At 34.1% G+C, this 21,325-nt stretch overlaps 9 protein-coding genes across 9 annotated transcripts; 4 read left to right on the top strand and 5 right to left on the bottom strand. All coding sequences in view use genetic code 12, as the record gives it.

The window, feature by feature from the left end:
• Positions 1–4: 4 nt before the first annotated feature.
• DEHA2E22000g (DEHA2E22000p) lies at positions 5–6,685 on the bottom strand (the record flags this gene model as incomplete). The annotated part of the gene is made up of 1 exon (XM_002770477.1): positions 5–6,685. One exon carries the CDS (start codon positions 6,683–6,685, stop codon positions 5–7), a length of 6,681 nt encoding a protein of 2,226 aa, XP_002770523.1.
• A 329-nt stretch (positions 6,686–7,014) lies between these two features.
• On the bottom strand, positions 7,015–7,965 carry DEHA2E21978g (DEHA2E21978p; the record flags this gene model as incomplete). Its single annotated transcript, XM_460257.1, has 1 exon — positions 7,015–7,965. The coding sequence occupies one exon, from the start codon at positions 7,963–7,965 to the stop codon at positions 7,015–7,017; it is 951 nt and encodes a 316-aa protein (XP_460257.1).
• A 228-nt stretch (positions 7,966–8,193) lies between these two features.
• On the top strand, positions 8,194–9,636 carry DEHA2E21956g (DEHA2E21956p; the record flags this gene model as incomplete). Its single annotated transcript, XM_460256.1, has 1 exon — positions 8,194–9,636. The coding sequence occupies one exon, from the start codon at positions 8,194–8,196 to the stop codon at positions 9,634–9,636; it is 1,443 nt and encodes a 480-aa protein (XP_460256.1).
• A 122-nt stretch (positions 9,637–9,758) lies between these two features.
• DEHA2E21934g (DEHA2E21934p) lies at positions 9,759–11,357 on the bottom strand (the record flags this gene model as incomplete). Its single annotated transcript, XM_460255.1, has 1 exon — positions 9,759–11,357. One exon carries the CDS (start codon positions 11,355–11,357, stop codon positions 9,759–9,761), a length of 1,599 nt encoding a protein of 532 aa, XP_460255.2.
• Positions 11,358–11,840: 483 nt separating this feature from the next.
• On the bottom strand, positions 11,841–12,860 carry DEHA2E21912g (DEHA2E21912p; the record flags this gene model as incomplete). The annotated part of the gene is made up of 1 exon (XM_460254.1): positions 11,841–12,860. One exon carries the CDS (start codon positions 12,858–12,860, stop codon positions 11,841–11,843), a length of 1,020 nt encoding a protein of 339 aa, XP_460254.2.
• A 328-nt stretch (positions 12,861–13,188) lies between these two features.
• On the top strand, positions 13,189–14,226 carry DEHA2E21890g (DEHA2E21890p; the record flags this gene model as incomplete). The annotated part of the gene is made up of 1 exon (XM_460253.1): positions 13,189–14,226. One exon carries the CDS (start codon positions 13,189–13,191, stop codon positions 14,224–14,226), a length of 1,038 nt encoding a protein of 345 aa, XP_460253.2.
• Positions 14,227–14,741: 515 nt separating this feature from the next.
• On the top strand, positions 14,742–16,709 carry DEHA2E21868g (DEHA2E21868p; the record flags this gene model as incomplete). Its single annotated transcript, XM_460252.1, has 1 exon — positions 14,742–16,709. One exon carries the CDS (start codon positions 14,742–14,744, stop codon positions 16,707–16,709), a length of 1,968 nt encoding a protein of 655 aa, XP_460252.2.
• Positions 16,710–16,893: 184 nt separating this feature from the next.
• Positions 16,894–18,429, top strand: DEHA2E21846g (DEHA2E21846p; the record flags this gene model as incomplete). The annotated part of the gene is made up of 1 exon (XM_460251.1): positions 16,894–18,429. One exon carries the CDS (start codon positions 16,894–16,896, stop codon positions 18,427–18,429), a length of 1,536 nt encoding a protein of 511 aa, XP_460251.1.
• A 358-nt stretch (positions 18,430–18,787) lies between these two features.
• DEHA2E21824g (DEHA2E21824p) lies at positions 18,788–21,196 on the bottom strand (the record flags this gene model as incomplete). Its single annotated transcript, XM_460250.1, has 1 exon — positions 18,788–21,196. One exon carries the CDS (start codon positions 21,194–21,196, stop codon positions 18,788–18,790), a length of 2,409 nt encoding a protein of 802 aa, XP_460250.1.
• Positions 21,197–21,325: the final 129 nt, after the last annotated feature.

The following is a 21,325-nucleotide window of genomic DNA, read 5'->3' as shown; positions in this document are numbered from 1 at the left end:
CTAATTATAACGCAAGTTCTTCGATTATGCCTTTGAGTAATTGTAAGTTGAAAAATCCTCCAACATTAGAAAAAATTTGGAGTCTCTTATCGACTTCTGTATATTTTAAGGTTTCCGTCCATTTACCGGAGCACTTACAATACTCACTCATATTATCACTCTTGATTTGATGACATTTCGAACATTTAAGATCTTGAATATAAAACTTCGTTAGCAACTTATTATATTGGGCTACGAGCTCCTCTTCGATTGCCACTCTATTGTACGTCTTGTTGCAATTACTACAATTCCAAATATTTTTTTGTTCATCGCGACAGAAATCAATATCTCTGATATAGTTGCAATAATCACAGATAACATGCGGGATTTTCAAAGAGCTGCTCGGGTTCTTAAAGGCTGCTTCATCACTGAATTCCTTGATATCAAAAATTGATAATAATTCTCTTCTTAGAAGTCTGACTTCTATGTTTCTCTTTCTCGATAAACCAAACACAGCACACAAGAACTTAACTAATTCCAAAGAAGGATTCTTCATACTTGTATAAGAACCAGGCAATTTAGGAAATTCATATTCTTGTCTTAATTCTGGATTAAGAATTGATTCGTTTTGACGGCGAGCCAATTTTTCTATCCTTTTTTGTAATGGCTTTCTGAACAATTCCATTACTCCATTTGAAATACTCTCTTCTTCTGTCTCATTTGAATCGAGCTTTTTCTGGCCCTTTAATATATGCGCAATCTGGGTAACTCTTGGCGTACCTGTTTGAGTACCAGGGATCAATGTGTCGTTCTTGAACTTGGTCAACGAATCTAAGAATATAATTAGCCAATCTTCAAACTCATTTTGAAATATGACCGGCAAAAATTTTGTAATTTGCCATTTGTTCACAGGTATCAAATTTTGCACCTCGTCGTTAGTTATCTCAGTACAGCACCTACCACCGAAATTATATTCATCCATCCAAACTAATAAATCCCAGTACTTTACGATTCTTAAATCTAAAAAGTTGAATAATGGTTTTGATCTAGCAGCCTTAAGGATATATTGGCCATATGCATACGAGTTCTCGATAGAAACTTTAGTTGTCTGTATTAACATCTTGTTTCTATTAGCAAAGATGACTTGAGCATTCATTCTCTTAAATTCACCAATTAACTGTAATAGAGCCTTAGTAGTTAAGTTATGGACGTGGTAATGCAATGAATAATCATATAAAAGAGAATCTGACCTTTGTACCCATGTTACTAAGTTATTCATCATAGAATCAGCATTATCATTATTTTTTAATGCATCATCCCACCAATCTTTAACCATTCCTCGTAATATACTTAATGCGGGTGTGGAAAATGAATCTTCAGCAATTGTAGAAGCTCCGTTATTATTATCAAATTGAACAGCATCATCAGCCAAGTCAGTTCCTTCAGCTTCATTAATTAATGCACTAGTCAAGATTGTATTAATAGTTAGCGTACCAATCTCAACTTCTAAGCAAGCTGTTTCATAGATTTCTGGGTTATTGATAGTCGGAAATTCTAAATTTTCAAAATCTTGGGCTTTATCCATTTCAAACCCACCATGATCTGGCAATGGTCGTGATGATAACCATAAGACTATATTACTCTGACTTAGTCTTCTGGCATATTCAATGTCGATTAAATATCCCATATTCTCAATTTGTAAATTACATAATGGAACATTACCATATTTAGCTAAGGAAATCAACTTTTTGATCCAAGATGCCAATACAAAATAATGATTAACAACTCTTTTGATAATTAACGACTGCCAGCCAACAGCAGGTAATGAAAGTTCACTTACGTTCATTTTGATAGTTGGAAAGCTCGATGTTGATTTAAGAAGATTCAAGACTTTCGTTGTATAAGGAGATTGAACTGCTAGTAAAGCTCTATTACTTCTGCTCTCATATATTTTGCTTATGCAATTGTCCATCTTCTTAAATATTTTGGCAGTATCGTGGAAATATGTAGTTTCAAACTTCATTTCGTCGGGGTATTCAATAATGCTGTACATTTTGCCCAACCTGTCCTTCTTAGCTTCAAATATTTCTCTATATATTTTATCCATATTTGATGGTAATTCCTGAGCATTGGCAGAAGGCTTCAATACAAATATAGATGCCGTATTTTCCCATGATTTGAATATAGTAAAGAATTCGTAACTATTAGTTACAAGGTGCAAAAAATAAATAATATCCATACCAAAGCGCTTCAAATAAGAATCTCTTTCGACTTTCATTAAATCCTTCACGTTAAATCCATTTTTCAAGCCTTTACCTAAAGCACCAACTTTAGTGTCGTCAAATCTGATATTGTTACCTAAATCAATAATGGCCCTTTCTACTGCTCCCACCTGAGTTTCATAAAGTCCCAAAATATTCGAATCTTGTAACAAGCTTTCAACTTTTGTAGATTCCTCTAAATACGTTTCTTCGGGCATGGTTAACTTGTATAAATTAGAACCATCGTGACCATTTGGTAATACAGCAGTTGATTTTTCAATTTCACAGTTCCTAATAGCTTTCTTAGGAGATAATTCAGTCTTGAAACTAGCATATACCTTTTTCGGTACATGGAAAGTAAACGAGTGTACTTTATTACTTGCCAGGACATATACTTTAATATCACCAGGTTTGGATGGATCTGCTTTATATTCTAGAATTTCCCAATCAGAACCAGCAATATTTTCGGCTTGTCTTCGAATAATTCCGCCAACTGAAGACCTATGTGAAGATTCTGCATTTGAGCCAAATAACTTTTTTCTTCTTTCTCTGTTTTTCTCTTGGACTTTCCATTTAGCCTTTTGATATTGCAAAAATCCAGCATAATCTTCTGTCATTGAAGGGCATTCTCCATTCAAAATGGCATTGTTTCGTTCCTCTTCTTCAGAGTCAGAAACATTATTTGCCTTTCCGTTCCTCCTCTTCCTTGAAGTCACCTTGCTAACTCTTCCTTTGGGGATAGAGGCATCTAACTCTCCAAAATCTTCAATATCTTGAATTGATTTAATCAGCTTCTGTAATACTTCCTTCTTTGTAGCTTGGCCAAAAAAGGATGAAATTGATGATTGTTGCTTACTATCTTCTTTGGAGTTAATCTTCTTCTGTAACCATTCTGGATGTGGCACTCTAGGAACAGGATTCTTTATATCTTGCAAGGCTGCTGGAATAGAAATAATTTTTTGAACAACAGATGCTAAACGCTCATAATAATAATTCCAATCAATAACACTTCTTGGGTCAAAATTCTCTAAAGATGGATCTTTCAACCACTTCTTCAAAAAAAACTCTTTCTTCTCGGAGGAAAAAATAGAAACTGGAACAGCTCGTTCTGTGACAGGGCTTCCGATTGGTTTGGAACTGATAATATATTTACATGCTAAACCAGCATCTTTGATCATTTCTTCGCCTAAAAATTCACCTAATCTTTTCGCTGTTGTGATTGAAGTAGATTTTTGATTACCATATTCTGCTAAACTTTTAGACATACTTCTATTTTCACAAATAAGTTCAATCAAGTCTTCATCCTCTAACATACCTCCTTTGGTATCCAAGACGTCCAACCAATTATTTGCTACCGTAGCCACAGACTTATAACAATTTTCTAAACTATCCCCATCCAAAAACAATTTGAAAATATCAGATTGGAAGTTCTTAATCAATTGTAATTCACCTCTTCTTTTCAATTCGAAGCCTTTCAATTCAGCTAACGATCCGTCATCATTAAATACTGCATATCTTTTCTTCAATCCCTTTCCTTCTTCTTTCGATGTTGGTAAGACCATTGCTTTATATGGACCATCAACTTCAAAGAAAATTGAATTTTCAGATCTAGTCTTGTATTTAAAAGTGTTAGGATCAACCAAGTCTTGGTACTGATGATTAGTAAATTTGTCATGAACTAAATAGTTTAACATTGAACAGGGATATTCAAGAAAGATGTTTTTACCATCCTTACATTTAAAATAATAGTTTTCTGGGAATGATTTCGGTAAAATACACCAAATACCATCTGTGTCTAATTCAAGGGGTCTTCCTAACCTTTCAACTAAAGACCTGGCCATTTGAATAATAGTTGCACCAGTAAGACAAGTAATACCTGCCATTTCCATTGAGTACCAACGAGAACCCTTTCTCATTACATAACCATAAAAGGAGTTTAAAATGACTTTATGTGCTAATTGTAAAGAATCGTATAAAACTACCATCTTCTTAGCTTCATCTTTTGCAATTGTATCATGTTTATCTATTTTTGCAGTTTTGCCTTTCCAAACTTTAACCAACGTTTTAAATTCATAACGACGATCCCGAAAAGATCTAACTGTATCAACATAAAACGGGTTTTCACGTTGACAAACTATCGCTTCTCTCGAAACAGTTTTGGACTGCTTTATTCTATGATATACTTTTCTAGAATAATCACTCAATCTCTTCTTAATTAACAGGGCTTGCTCTGAGTACGATAACTCATCAAATGTTTTAGCAGGAAGCCATGGTTTTGCAGGAGGGAATGTTTCATTTTGTAAAGTCCTCTTTATCATACCATATTCATTCATTTCCGCAGGGTAGTATTCACCTCTCCATGACCAAGGCAATCTACGATCACAGTTCTTACCGGGTCTATTGAAGTCACAAGCTGCACAATCTTCTTCTGATTTCATCGAATCTGGTTGTAATCTATTTGAAGTCATAATATTAGGATACATTGAAGCAACATCAACATGAAAAATTAAAGGATTCTCATGTCTAATAGGGGTTTCCCTTAAATTAACCAAACTATCCTTAATTTGATTATAAACTTCATCATAGTTTTCAACATCTTCAACTTTTTTGTTATTTTCAACCTCAATACAAAACTTCAAGGCATTATGTAAATCACCTAATATTTCATCGACTGCAGTTGGATCAACTTTAAAATCATTAGGTAAATCACTACGGAAAACACCAGCCTCTAGTGATTCTACGTGGCCACCAACGTAAGTCTCCGATTCTAACAAATGACCGTCATAGAATCTTTCGATTGGTTCAGTATGTTTGTTAGGTAAAACTATCCCATTCTCATACGCTTGAACCATTAATAACATTTCACATAAGGTACCAGTACCTTTTCTTAAAACTTCATCGGGGTTTAATGGAATGATAGTGCATAAAGAGAAAATAAAAGGATGGACGTACTTATAATACAAGTAATATGTTGCAACTGCATCAGAAACGGAATACTCAGATAATAGTTGTGGTTTCTCGTATGCATAAGGAGTCATGAGTTCAGGATCTAATTCAGTTGGGTTGTAACCTAATTTTGCAGTAGTAACAGCCTTCAAACCTTGTGAACCTTGAGGTAAATAAGAATCTCTCTTAACCCATCTATAACAATCCATATGTACACAGTATTTCGATTTATACTCACCTTCATTATCTTTTGCAAATCCAATTTCTTCAAACATATCCATGTCATGAAAAGTTGTTCTTTTTTCCACAAAAGGCCAATCAAAAAAATCACCATTGAAAGTAGCAATAACCGTAGGTCTCGAATCCCTAATATGTTCAAAAAACCTTACTAAGACCATCTTCTCGTCTGGTTCATTGAAAATAGTAAACAAGCCAGGATATTCTGGTTTTGGTGTATACTCGAAATCTTCAATATCTTCAGATATAATTTCTCTGTTAGTAATAAGAAAACCTTCACCATCAATCATGTAAGATATCATCATGATTTGATCTGTTTTTGCATCTGGAAATTTAAGAGGAGCTTTCGTTGTTTCTATATCGAATGCCAAAATCACTGGATCGGCAAAAGCTATCTTTTCCTTATCTTCTTCTAATCTAACCTCTGAGTGTTTAACAAAAACGTTATACCACTTTCCGACTCTGATTTTCTCATCAATTGACACTCTAACATGATACGGTACATCATATTCTCTAATGTCGTCTATTAATGTAGCAGGATCTGCAATCTGTTCAGTACTTTTGTCATTGAAATTAGTTTGAATCTCCGTGCCGTTAGCATTATTTACATTGTTAAAATTCATCACTTGGTATATATCTCTGGTATCTCTTTTCATCTTATTATCTTTAATGATGGGGTTAAGCAATCTTCTGGCGCTCAAAAGATCCACAACATTGTGAAAGCTCAACTTGACTAATGTTTTCTTTAAACCCACTAAATGATTTGGTAATGATAAATCCTCCTTGGCAACTCTTAATAATCCTTTCAAACTGCAAGGCTCTAAAACCTTTCTAAGCATTTCTTCTACCTCAGACTCGTGTCCTGGTATAACTACCAAGTAAAAATATGGGTCATATCGTATTGTTGCTTTGAATGATCCTCCTTCTTCATCTAAAAAGTAATAATCTACTCCTGAGTATCCGGCCAAATATTCATCAGTAGGTATTGTTGTAGCATGCATATTTACTAGCCATCCTCTACGAGGTTTAGCACCGTCCATTTCACCGTGTTCTATTCTGTCAAACCCCATAATAGAATCCAACTGATCTATTCTGTTAACCAATTCTCGCTTTTGTATAGAATCATTTAACATGGGATTGTTTGCAATCAGAGGATCAATTACCTCTGCTCTGTTATATCCATTATTCCTAAACTCTGACTTTATTGTTGAGTTCTTCACAAACCGTCCTGTTCCAGACCCGTTACCATATTTTGAAGGCATTTGATAATCACCTTGATATTTGTTCTATATTAGATAAATGCAATTAAAGATCGAATAGTTTGGAGCAAATGATCAGAATATTCTGCAATCAAAGAGTAGGCAATAGGTTGTTTTCAAATATATTTGATTTCTCTATACTAATTTTTGCAGGAATCATAAAGCCATCTACGCGTCAGAGATTTTTTTTAGATGCTCTACGCGTAAAAGTTACACTAGTCTCAGGACTGACAATAAATATAATCAGCTATTTACGTTGGTGATTATACATATTCACCATAATTTGGATGTAGAATATTTCTATATTGTAATTAATGAAATCTCTACTCAAACTATCTACTCATAAAAAGAACTATGAGAAATTGGAATACAACAGCATAAACAAATAAGAATTGAATTCTAATCTTCCTCTGCTTACTGGATATACTGTTACTTGCAGAACTTCCAGCAGCAGTGTTTGCCGAAGGTAAGACCAAGAATTTCAATGATCTCATTAAGAACAATGCTAAACTCGTAGTGAAGACTACAACCACTCCGTAGTACACCATCCAGCTACCACCGATTAAGTGTTTCCAACAAAGCAAAGTAATAATTGTCACATACTTGTAGCCACTGAAACTGATTAAATCCCATAATGAGCTTTGAGTAGAACAATTCAACAAGTAGAGTCCGACTTTAAATATCAAGATGTCCAAGAAGGAACAAGCTAACGTTTGTGACGCCAAATACCCAAACAATTGAGGATGAAAGTCACCCTTCAATCCTTGAAACACGGCCCACAACAAAATGTATGTTATGAAGGACATTAGTGGGATATATAAATCGGGTGCATTTATGTCCTGACTTGGGGGAGCGAATGCAACACTTGTAGTGTTGCCTGAAGTCCCAGTATTTTCGGCAGTGAACCTGGTCCAGTTCTTATTTCTGTATGGAAACAATATTAACAAAATCTTCCTAAAAACATATGAGTTACTGACTCTAAAATAGTAGTTGAGATCACCAGTTCCAGATATAATTGATCCAAAATTTTGTTGTAAATATTGATTTGACGATCCAATACTATTTTTCGCTAACTGGGCTGCCATTGAAGTTGCTGGATCTTGGAAAAAGTTAGCATATGGTCCCGATTGTTGTGTTTGGGGTTGCTGGCCCATATTACCATACTGCGCATGTTGTTGTGGTTGTTGAAATGATGGATGCTGAGGTTGAGGATGCTGTAAGTTTTGTTGCTGCTGTTGCTGCTGTTGCTGCATGTTAGCAGCATTTCCATATGGAGTATACATAATATAAAGGCTTGATTGTATAGGTGATGTTTAAGAGTTGTTAAAAGCTGTCAAGTTTGTAGATAGGTTGAAAAATGAATTATTCGTCGATTTCCCAATGTAGTAATAAATGGATTTCCTGCCGCCCATTAATAGCAATGATATAGAGTTGCGATTTTATAAGCCTTTAAAAGATAACTGAATCAAATTATTCAATTATTATACAACTGTCTATATAGAAAACGTAAAATGATAAAAGGAAAAGTGTTAGTAGTTTCAAACAGATTACCAGTTACGATCAAGCGATCGCCTAACGGGACATATGACTATTCAATGTCATCTGGAGGATTGGTTACGGCATTGCAAGGGTTAAAGAAATCAACGGAATTTCAATGGTTAGGGTGGCCAGGACTTGAAATTCCGGAAGATGAACAAAGTAAGGTTAATAAGGATTTAATGGAGAAATTCAACTGTACTGCCATATTTTTGAGTGATTCAATTGCTGATTTACACTATAATGGTTTTTCTAACAGTATATTATGGCCGTTGTTCCATTACCATCCTGGTGAAATGAATTTTGATGAAAATGCATGGGCCGCATATATCGAAGCGAATAGGAAGTTTGCTATCACAATTGCACAGCAAGTTGATGATAACGATATGATTTGGGTGCATGATTACCATTTAATGTTATTGCCTCAGATGTTACGAGAAGAAATAGAAAATAAGAAAAAAAATATAAGAATAGGATTCTTTCTTCATACTCCATTCCCATCCTCGGAGATTTATAGAATTTTACCCGTTAGAGAAGAGATATTGGTTGGTGTATTAAGTTGTGATTTGATTGGATTCCATACGTACGACTACGCTAGGCATTTCTTATCTTCAGTATCGAGAATTGTTTCAAATGTTAATATATTACCAAATGGAATTGAGTATCAAGGTAGATCAATTGGTATAGGTGCTTTCCCAATTGGTATAGATGTTGATAAGTTTACCGAGGGGGTAACTAAGCCTAAAGTGGTAGACCGTATTAAGCAATTAAAACAAAAGTTTACTGATACTAAGATTATAGTTGGAGTAGATAGATTAGATTACATCAAAGGTGTTCCCCAAAAGCTACATGCATTTGAAATTTTCCTTACTGAGAATCCCGAATGGATAGGCAAAGTGATATTAGTTCAAGTTGCCGTTCCTTCCCGTGGAGACGTTGAAGAGTATCAAAGTTTGAGGGCAACTGTCAATGAATTAGTAGGTAGAATTAATGGAAGATTCGGTACTGTTGAATTTGTACCAATTCATTTCATGCACAAATCCATCCCATTTGATGAATTAATCAGTTTATATCATATATCTGATGTTTGCTTAGTTAGTTCTACAAGAGACGGCATGAACCTTGTTTGTTATGAATATATTGCATGTCAGCAAGAAAATAAGGGTGTTCTTATCTTATCAGAGTTTGCAGGTGCCGCTCAATCATTGAATGGAGCGATCGTTGTTAACCCTTGGAATACAGAAGAATTAAGTTATGCTATAAAAGAGAGTTTGACATTACCAGAAGAGAAAAAGGAACTTAACTTCAAAAAATTATTTGATTATATATCGAAGTATACGTCTGGATTTTGGGGAGAAAGCTTTGTCAAGGAATTGCGCAAATGCTCAAGTCAAGACAAGATTACTGAAATTAGATAGTTACAAGACAATAAATATGACCAAAATACCGAATGATAAACGTTTATATAGTCTATATATTACTTCCCAAGTTCACTTTACTACATGAACTGTAGATGCCGTATTTGATCTCTCTGAAACTATTATTCAACAGAATCATCAGCATTGCCCGCAAGAAGGTCTGAAAAACTGTGGCTTTCTAGGTTTGCTATAGTTAAAGGATTAAATACTTTTCTATTTTCTTTATCCTTGCCATTTTTTTCTGTATCTTCAACATATAATTGAGGTCCTTTATCTATTTTATGCTTTATGTTTATGGTTGTATTGTTAGATAATTCCTTAGATGGCATTTCAGTAGTTATAACTTGGGGTCTTATGCCTAATTTAGATAGCAACGAATTATTGGCATAAAGATATGAGCTTGCATCTGATAAAGGAGGTTTAGATAATAGTGTACTTTCAGCATACAAGGAACCGTTTGGTAATTTTGATTTACGACTAGGAAATTGTTTTTCACGAGATGGTTCTCCATTGATCTCTATAGCTTGAGAATTTTTCATATTATGTTCTTTCTTTAATTTCTTTTTTGGTATGTCGTTTTCGTCTCTTTTTTTGAAATGACTAACGTCCTCTTCAAAATTCTTTGCCAGATCAAATGCAGACATTAAATATGGTAACTCATCTGATAATGAAGTTTTTTGAAGAAAAGCAGACGTTGATAACGATGATACTGAATCTCTTCTTCCGAAATTCGAGGATTGCTTAGGAGGTGATTGCGAAGGTTTCATTTGTTGAGACTTAGTAATTGAGCGAATAAGTGGAGGATTATGCAAGGGTGCTGATGACGAATACATTGATGAGGAAACAAAGTCAGAATCATAATCATAATCATAATCATCATCGTCATAGTCTGAAATATCATTTTCCGTGTGACCCGACTTATTTAAAACAGTACTGACTAATTCCTTATCTATTGGAAGGAGCTCCTCATCGTTTTGTTTAGATTTCTCATATAAAGTCATTTGTTGTATTCTGTCTAATTTATAAACATTGAACATTTGTTCCATATCATTGATAACTGCCAAGCATTCATATTTAGCAGAAATATCTTCCATTTCTATCGAATTGTTCAATTGTTTTAATAAACTAACAACAAAGTTCTTATATGTTACTGCCGTTGAATTATCTTCATCGTCTTCCAACATTGTTTCTAAATCAGTTCCTATTGTTATTAATTTGGCTTTCAGGTATGCAATTGTTATCTTGTCTGATATTTCATCCTTAAGTCGGATGCTTCTTAATGTTAACGACGTCAATAGTGTTCCACTATCCAGAATATACTCTAACGGAGTTAGCGTCCTCAGCGATTTGGTGATATAGTCGAGATCGACGGATATAATATTTAATTTTCTGTTAAATTCATTGCAATTATTTAATACTTTCAACGATATATTATTATTGAAATTCTTGATATCAACATCACTATCCTTATTAAAATGGTTTTCTGAGTTAATATCTAACGAAAGAAATGCCCAATTCTTTAAATTTAATTCTATCTTCTCTAAGCTTTGTAGGATCGTTAATGATAATTGGCATAGCTTGGATACTTTCCGTTCTGTTAATGGAAAACCATGTATTATATTTATTAATTCTTTTGTTTTCTCTTTTTCTTTATTTAAACCTGGATCCTGTGCCAATTTTAATATGGGATCTTCGTAAACATCTATATCGGTTAATGACATTGAAATTTACCAAGTCTAAATGCAAAATAATGAATTCTCTTAAGATCAGCCTCTCTTGACCCAAAATAAAAATATATGAATATGTTCTAAAGTAATGCTATGATGTTAAGTTGTCAAACTTATAAATGTAAACAATGATGTGGTCTATTATTATGTCTTTAGGTGTTAGCAGTATCTAAAATCTAACATCAACCTATCGAATGTTTTTGCTTGCCATTTTTGTATGCAGGATTTGCAAATTACAATAATACGTACAATTAAGAGAATGTAAACTTATGTATTAATATAAAATAATTATTAATGATCGATTGAAATGGAGCTTTAAGCTATTATATTTGGACGATGCCTGTAATGGATTAATAATGATCGATTTAATCCCATTATGAATAAATGTAAGAAAAATTTAAACTTTGCACTTGATCATGATGAATTATAAGTGAATATTAATGAGAAAATAAGGTTAAATTTCCAATCACAGAATATCTAGAGAAGTCCCTTCTCTTTTAAAACCCGTTCTTTCATCATAGTATACCACTCATCAATATTATTATTATTATGTACCGCAACAATGATAATGGTCATATTGTCAAAACCTATCCCTGTTACATTATTAGCCATTCCAACACAATCGTTCAAAATAAATTCTGTTATATGATGTATTTTCCAGTCCAAGCTTAATTTGTCCCTTATAATTTTTATTAACTTAGTATTAGTATAGCAATCCCAAATTCCATCACATGCTAAAACAACAAATTCTGGTTGCTTTAAGCTCTTCAAGTCGTAGACTACCACATCTGGCTCTACGCTGACCAGAAACAATTCAGGAGGTAAATGAATCAATTCATGCTTGAAATACTTCTTGTTAGCAGCAATATACTTGTTTTGGTTATTCAGCAATTCCATATAGGGCAATTTGAACTTGAAGTCACCAAATGCTCTAGATAATGCTAAAATCTCGTTCACTCTACCATTCACGACATATCCCCCACTGTTTTCAATTCTAACTCTTTCTCCCATCGTAGACGGTTTGTGGTCAAATGATAAAGTCTTTGGTGCACCGCCTTCCAAAGACATTATACATCTTGAATCCCCCGCATTAGACACAATGATATACTCGTTAGCTATAATTGATGCAATGATTGCAGTGGTCCCACAATTAGAAGAGTCTTCATTCGTCAAATCTCGATCAATTCTAAAAAACGAATCTTTTAGTACTTTCATATATGACGCGAGATCTCCGTTGCCGTTTTTTAACAAACTGCTCAACTCTCTAAACACCATTGTTGGTAGCTTGTCACTTACGACTTCGGCGCATGTCTTCCCACCATGGCCATCAAACACACCAAATACGGCGAGTGATTCATCCTCATTCACTTTGACATTATGAGCATCCTCCATACTCATCCGATACCCTTGCATCAGTCCTATACAATATGTGATTGTATCATATGACTTATGTTCCATGGTTTTATCCTCAATTGGATGTGATAATAATTGGCCCATAATATTTTTTTAAACGTTCAGTTTTAAGACGTGTTACAAATATCCAAAATCCAATAATATACCTTGTTTCTATATTCTATATTTGTATTGTAAACGATAGTTCAATTCCGTATTAGCCAATGTCTGTATAAACCGCTCAATTTACTATTTAGTCATCCTATTGTGAATCTCATAGTAGAGTCCCAATATATGATGCTTATCAACACGAAAAAGGAGTACGACATTGCGACATAGCCTGGCACAAAAATGTCGCACGCAACTATTTAAGGCCCCAGAAAATATGAAACATTAGGAAGAAAATAAGATACAAGTGTAAGATACAATAATAATGAAGATCCCAGTTATAGACAGAGACTCAAAAGATGGTGATATCAATTATAAGCCACCCAATTCCTTTCCAATCGGACCAAATTTTGTGAAATATGAGCACAACCCGATCTTAACTCCTAATCCTGATAACGAATTTGAGAACTCATATTTGTATAACGCAACTGCCATAGTAATTGATGATAGAGTATTTTTACTTTATAGAGCACAAAATCAAGATAAGGTTTCTTCTGTCGGCATTGCATGGTCTAATGACGGATATAAGTTTGTGAGGTGGAACAAACCTATCATCAAGCCTACTGAATCTTATGAAAAAGGTGGGTGCGAAGATCCTAGAATTGTCAGAGATCCTGTCTCTAAATTGTTTATTATGACCTACACTGCATACGATACGAAGAATGCCAGGTTGTGTATTGCTACTTCGGAGAATTTATTTGACTGGACCAAGTACCCACCAATTATTAATCCAGATTCAGATTGGCATGATATTGCCATCTCGTCAGATAATAAGGAAATAATTCGAACAGGATGGCTGAAGTCAGGAGCGATATTTGTAGAAAAACATAATGATGGCAAATACTATATGATTTGGGGGGATTCGGCCTTCCATTTAGCAGAATCAACTGATTTGATAAGTTGGAAACTTACCTCCAAGACCTATGAAAAAAATATTTTTGCCAAAGGAGTTTTCAATTGGCAGGATAAATTGATTGAGCCTGGTGCGGCACCCATAAAGTTACAATATGAACATTCCACAAAGAATCATTATGTGTTGTTCTACAATTCAGCTACTAAAGGTAGTGGAGATTACCCCAAGGGTACTTATTCTATATCCCAGATGTTGGTCGATTATGATGACTTATCTGGGCCATTGGCGAGATTGGACAAACCGTTCTTGGTTCCTGACTCAGATAACGAAGTAGAGGGTCAAGTTGATCAAGTTGTTTTTACTGAAGGAATTGTCCAATTTCATGGCAAATGGTTTTTATACTTTGGTCAAGGTGATTCTGAGCTAGGTGTAGCTACATGCGATGCTTAATTTGGTTTAGTTCTGTTTTAAATGTTTTTAGATTGTTTTATAAAAATGAATTATGATGTACTTATTTGCAACCATATTTTCACTCGCTGCATTTTCTAATTAAAGTTCGTATGATGGTTTTATCATGACTTTTTTTTTTCTTGTATTCCATATTGGTTCTATCGTTTGTGTTTTGTTCCTTTTGCAGAAACATTTATCAAAATAGACGGTTTCGTATAATTAATTACAATGTTAAAAAAAGTGAAGTTTTTCTTAAAATACAAAGATTTCACCAATATCACAAAACTCATGGATTGTGAATTTTAAGTAGCAAATATTACATTAAAGTACATTAATTGCTCCATATACCTCTAATTTCTTCTATGCTTGAATTTTATAGCTGTTTATGGTAATGAGAAGTAAGGCCATTTATGCTAATTAAACCATCGTGTCTTTACCAAAATACCCTTTTTTATCTTATCTAAGGGCAAATAGAGGCATATATTGATGCATTTGTACATTGCAAACATATAGATATGCCTTTAGGTGATGTGAAATTAAATTCAGATCTAAGGAATGTAAGATGCCCACTATGTCATAAACCAGAATTGTATTATAATGATTTAATATGTTCCAATTGTAATAATAATGAGCTAGAATTGATACGAAATTCATGCATCGAAAACGATTCGATTAACGACATTGCAAGAAACAAGATAAATACAATATTTTCCACCTGCCAGGACGTTAAGGACTTGAAAGGCATAGAGCTACCTCCAGAAATATCTAATGAGACGCCTCAACCGTCCATTAATGCAATGAAAAGTTTAGCATTGCAGCTAATAAAGCTAGACATTTTGAATACGAATTTAAAGATAAAGAACATAGATAAAACCCAAGAATTATTAGACGCAAGGACAAATGAGCTAAAAAATAATATACAAATAATTCAAACTAAGCTTGACACGAAACAGGAAAGATTGGATTCAACCTGTTCAAAACTATTTAATAATTTCGAGGAAACAAATGATAGCCTAAATGCAAAAATACAAGAGTATAAATTTGAAAAGATTAACCAGATTAAAAAACAATCTATTCAGCTTCAATACAACAATTATAAAATATTGAAAGAGATGATATTTACTTCAAATAATTCAAAGTCAGCAAATTTAAATTACATAACTAAGCTCAAAGCAAGTAGTTCTAGAAACTTATTATTTCATAACAGGTCTATTTTAAATATTAACGAGTTCTTCAGTTGCAATAATAAGTTACCGCAAATAAATGAGTTTTTAGAGAATTTGATTAAGTTGCAAGTCCATTTGCAAGACATTTTTAACATGGATTCCTTTCTGTTGCCTTATTTAGAAGAATTAATTGGGTATTTACCAGATTCAAAGTTTTATGACATGATACAAGAAAAGGAAAACTTTATGATAAATGGTGGCAAACTAAGCTCAGATGAAATAGAAGATGCAGAGGAAGAGAAAAATTCAACTGTCCAAGAAATGAAGGCTGACAACGAGAGAGTTATAAAACTTGGTAATACGATCAAATTACCATTATCTTCGAAAACTATTAATAGTCAATTGAGAAGGGCGTCATTAAATAAAGAAGACGCTTCTTCTTCATCTAAACCGAACGAAGTTGAAAAGATAACCCCTAAAAAAGCACCATCCCCAATAAGAAGTACATTGAGTGGGAAGAAAATGATTATATTACCGCACAAGATTCTCACTAAACCATTTACCAAGTTGACTGCTAAAGAATACTTAAAGTTTTTACTGATAATTGTAAAGATACTATTTAATTTTAAGACATTTTTTTATTTTACAATTGATTCTATTCCAAATTTACGCAAACAGTCTTCCATGTTGTCGAACACAATGAACCCATTTAGAAACAACCTGGAAGACAGAAACTTTCTGTCTAGTTTTGAAAAAATATTGGAAAAAGTTGCTTCAATGGACAGGTATTTTTCACACAAACTAAGTCGGATACAGAATGCAAAATCATCTGATGAAAAGTACGACATGTCGTCCAGTAATTTACTGTCATCTAACGCCGGTACATTTAAATCGTTCAATACCCACTCCACCTCGACTTCGAATGCTAATTACGATTTCCGTACTCCTAGCTCGAATCCAAACTCAACTCACTCGTTGAATAGTAGTGCAGTAGTTACCCAGAGAAATGGAAAAGTTAAACAGTTTTATTCGAAACAAAAACCAAATGACCATGAAATTTATGGTAATTTCAGTGAATCAAAAGACAATATGGGTCTGCCTGTGTATAGTTATGATGCTGATAATGATTTAATGAATGAGTCCGAATTAAAAACTATCATGCAAGATGTCTATAAATTAATGGCTAGTGGAACTTCACGCCTGAGAAACCTGGAATTAAACGATAAATCTAAGAATCTTGATTTCAATGCTATAAACATGATAGCTCAATCAAAAGTACAATTGGACGAATGGGATGTAGTAAGTAAAATGTATTGATCCAATTCATATATGTATATAGGTTCTCTTGTGTATATTAGAGTACATAATGTGTAAATTTTGTCACATGATAAATTCCTCAAAATTAACCTCCCTCTTATCAAAGAATGGTTTGGAAAGAAGAGGGAGATCTATAATCTAAACCGATTGATTCAATTGAATTCTAGATTACACAGTGTAAGACATGTTAAACGATAAAGAATTATATGAGTTAAATAAAAAAGCCGTTACTGAAGGGTTTAACATTAAACCAAGAATTAATTATAACACTGTTGGAGGTGTCAATGGTCCGTTAGTTATATTAGATAATGTGAAATTCCCACGTTACAATGAAATTGTTAACCTAACTTTGCCTGATGGATCAGTCAGATCAGGTCAGGTTTTAGAAGTCAAGGGTAGTAAGGCCATTGTTCAAGTTTTCGAAGGTACGTCGGGGATTGATGTCAAGAAAACTAGAGTTGAATTTACAGGTCAAAACTTGAAGATTGCTGTATCTGAAGATATGTTAGGTCGTATTTTTGATGGTTCAGGTAGACCAATTGATAAAGGTCCAAAGATTTTTGCTGAAGATTACTTGGATATTAACGGTTCTCCAATTAATCCATATGCACGTATTTATCCAGAAGAAATGATTTCTACTGGTATTTCTGCTATTGATACTATGAATTCGATTGCTAGAGGACAAAAGATTCCTATTTTCTCTGCTTCTGGTTTACCACATAATGAAATTGCTGCACAGATATGTAGACAAGCGGGTTTAGTTAGACCAACTAAGGACGTTCATGATGGTCATGAAGAAAACTTCTCTATTGTTTTCGCTGCTATGGGTGTTAACTTAGAAACTTCGAGATTTTTTAAGCAAGATTTCGAAGAAAACGGGTCCTTGGAAAGAACTTCCTTATTCTTAAATTTGGCAAATGATCCAACAATTGAAAGAATCATCACTCCTCGTTTGGCATTGACTACTGCTGAATACTTAGCTTATCAAACTGAAAGACATGTCTTAACTATTTTGACTGATATGTCTTCTTATGCTGATGCTTTAAGAGAAGTTTCGGCGGCAAGAGAAGAAGTTCCAGGTAGAAGAGGTTATCCAGGTTATATGTACACAGATTTGTCTACCATTTATGAAAGAGCTGGTAGAGTTGAAGGAAGGAATGGTTCGATCACCCAAGTTCCAATTTTAACAATGCCTAACGATGATATTACTCACCCAATTCCGGATTTAACTGGGTATATTACTGAAGGTCAAATTTCTGTAGATCGTCAATTAGATAATAAAGGTATCTATCCACCAATTAACGTTTTGCCTTCATTGTCACGTTTGATGAAATCAGCTATCGGTGAAGGTATGACTAGAAAAGACCATGGTGACGTTTCAAATCAATTGTATGCTAAATATGCTATTGGTAGAGATGCAGCAGCAATGAAAGCTGTTGTCGGTGAAGAAGCTTTGTCCACTGAAGATAAATTGTCATTGGAATTTTTAGAAAAATTCGAAAAGAACTTCGTTTCTCAAGGTGCTTACGAAAATAGAACTGTTTTCGAATCTTTAGATCAAGCATGGGCATTGTTGAGAATCTATCCAAAGGAGATGTTAAATAGAATTAGTCCAAAGATTTTAGCTGAATTTTATGAAAGAGACAGAGAACAAGAAGACGATGATGATGAGGAAGAAGAAGATGCTGATAAATCGCACGATAATTTGATTGATGCTTAAACTTTATTAACTTTAGATTTTTTAGTTTTGTTTTATTTTATTTCATCTTATTTTACTATATTTATTGTCATCAGCTTCTTTCTTTTGTTTCTAATCTAAAAATTATAGCAATAAAATACTCGTTTTTATTTCTTGTAATTATTCTCGTAACTAGAGGTTGTATAAATACACCGAGTGTTGATATAATGAAGTTACATAGAACGCAGATGTATAATAAATAACATGATATTCCCAAGTTTTTACTCTCATTTAATTATATAAGTGATTCTAATGAGGTTTTACTTAATACCAAGACTTTTTGGAATTCAAACAAAAGAAATATGAACTATTTCACTATATTATATAGTCGTTTGAAAGTTTAGATCGATGCTTCTTGTTCTCTTTTTAAATTACCGATGTGATTAATAGCAGAACCCGCTTTGAAAAATTCAATTTGATCTTTAGACATAGTATGCTTACACAAGATTTCAAATTCAGTACCATCCTTTTTAGTCACCTTCATTCTTAAAACTCCTCCGTTATTACCATCCTTAGCAATCATATCCTTTAAATCAACCGTGGTTAATAAGTCACATGGAGAAATTTTATCATAATCAGCTTCATCAGCAAAAGTTAAAGGTAACATACCTTGTTTCTTCAAGTTTGTTTCATGAATTCTAGCAAATGATTTAACTAAAATGATCGAACCGCCCAAAAACCTTGGTGATAATGCAGCGTGTTCTCTTGCAGAACCTTCACCGTAGTTATGTTCGGCAACAACAACCCATGGACGGTCTTCATCTTTCCATTTCATCATTAATTCAGGAATGCTATATTGATCACCATTTAAGTCATAGGCTTTATTCACTTCACCTGTATCTTTATTAACTGCACCAATTAAAGTATTGTATGAGATATTTTCTAAGTGACCTTTATATTTCAACCAAGCACCAGCAGCAGAGATATGATCAGTGGTACATTTACCTTCAACTCTAAGCAAAACATTAGTAGACATCTCATCACCTGACCAAGGTTGGAAAGGATCTAAGAGTTGCAACCTATCAGATTCTGGTGAAACGTTAACTTCAACATCAGCTTTTGGCTGTGGATCAGCTTCTGGATAGAATTCCTTACGGCCCTTAATAAATCCACTACCTGGTAATTCCTCACCAATAGGAGGTTGAAACCTAAAAGATTTCCCATTTGGCAATTTAATGGAGTCAGTAACTGGATTAAAACTCATATCTCCTGAATAAATCATAGCAGTAACCATGTCGGGAGAAGTTAAAAAGTTCATAGTATTTCTGTTACCATCATTTCTTGCTCTGAAATTTCTATTAAAAGAAGTGAAGATTGCGTTAGATTCAGTAGAAGTTTTTGAGACATCTGTTCTGTCCCATTGACCAATACAAGGACCACATGCATTAGCTAACACAATCGCACCATTTTTCTCGAAAGTATCAATTAATCCATCTCTTTCGATAGTAGCTCTAATTTGTTCTGAACCAGGAGTAACAAAGAATGGAATCTTTGGCTTCAAGCCTGCGTCTTCTGCTTGCTTAATAAGAGAAACAGCACGAGACATATCTTGATAAGAAGAGTTTGTACAAGAACCAATTAACCCAGCACTTACCGTGGAAGGCCAGTTTTCCTTTTTCGCGGTTTCACCAAATTCAGATATAGGTGTTGATAAATCTGGAGTGAATGGACCATTAACATGAGGTTCTAACTCAGATAAGTTAATTTCAACTACTTTATCATATTCAGCACCTTCATCTGCTCTCAAGAAGTTGAATTCTTTATTAGCAACGTCAGCAGCTTTAGAAATTGGTTCTCTATCTGTTTGAATCAAATAACGACGGTGGGCATCCTGATAAGGGAAAGTCGAAGTAGTTGCACCAATTTCTGCTCCCATGTTACAAATGGTGGCCATACCTGTACAAGACAAACTTTCAACGCCATCTCCAAAGTATTCCACAATATATCCAGTACCACCACGAACAGTTAAAACACCTGCCAAATGGGTGATAACATCCTTTGGCGATGACCAGCCAGATAAGTGACCACTTAATTTTACACCTAATACTTTTGGTGCCTTTAATTCCCATGGAGTACCAGTCAAAGCATCAACTGCATCAGCACCTCCAACACCAATTGCGATAGCACCTAAACCACCAGCATTTGGGGTGTGTGAATCAGTTCCCAACATCATTAAGCCGGGAACAGAAAAGTTTTCTAAAACAATTTGATGAATAATACCCGAACCTGGTCCCCAAAATTGAATACCATATTTTTCACCGCAACTTTGTAAGAAATCAAAAACCTCTTTATTTGTAGCGATGGATTTAGTCAAATCGTCCTCAGCACCATCTTTCCCGACAATTAAATGATCACAATGAATAGAACCCGGAACCGCAGTTTTCGACATACCGCATGTCATGAATTGTAATAATGCCATTTGGGCGGACGCATCTTGCATTGCAACTCTATCAGGATTCAATTTTAAGTATTCTTGACCTCTGATATTAGATAACTGGCCTTTGCATGACGCTAAACTCTCTTCTGGATCAACCAAATGAGAATATAATATCTTTTCCGCTAATGTTAATGGCTTATTATCAACGATCTTTTTGACCAAGTTTAACTTTTCTATTAATTTAGCATAAGGTGGTGTTCTTGATACATAATCTTGGGGAACTTCAAGAGATGAAAATTTTGCTTGAGTAGCTAACCTTCTAATACCATTAAGGGTACGGTTTGCTCCAATAGATCTCCTAGCACTTAACATATTACCGTTCTAGTATAGTACAAGATTCTATATATAGACAATGACTTATACTAATTCTTTGAAATTTTTCACTAACTTTCGTGGACCAATTGTTTACCTCATAGATATTATGACTCAGAATAAATTTTT

This window comes from Debaryomyces hansenii (assembly GCF_000006445.2).
Source record: "Debaryomyces hansenii CBS767 chromosome E complete sequence".
NCBI lineage: Eukaryota > Fungi > Ascomycota > Pichiomycetes > Serinales > Debaryomycetaceae > Debaryomyces > Debaryomyces hansenii.
This window is presented reverse-complemented; position numbering and strand designations above follow the sequence as displayed.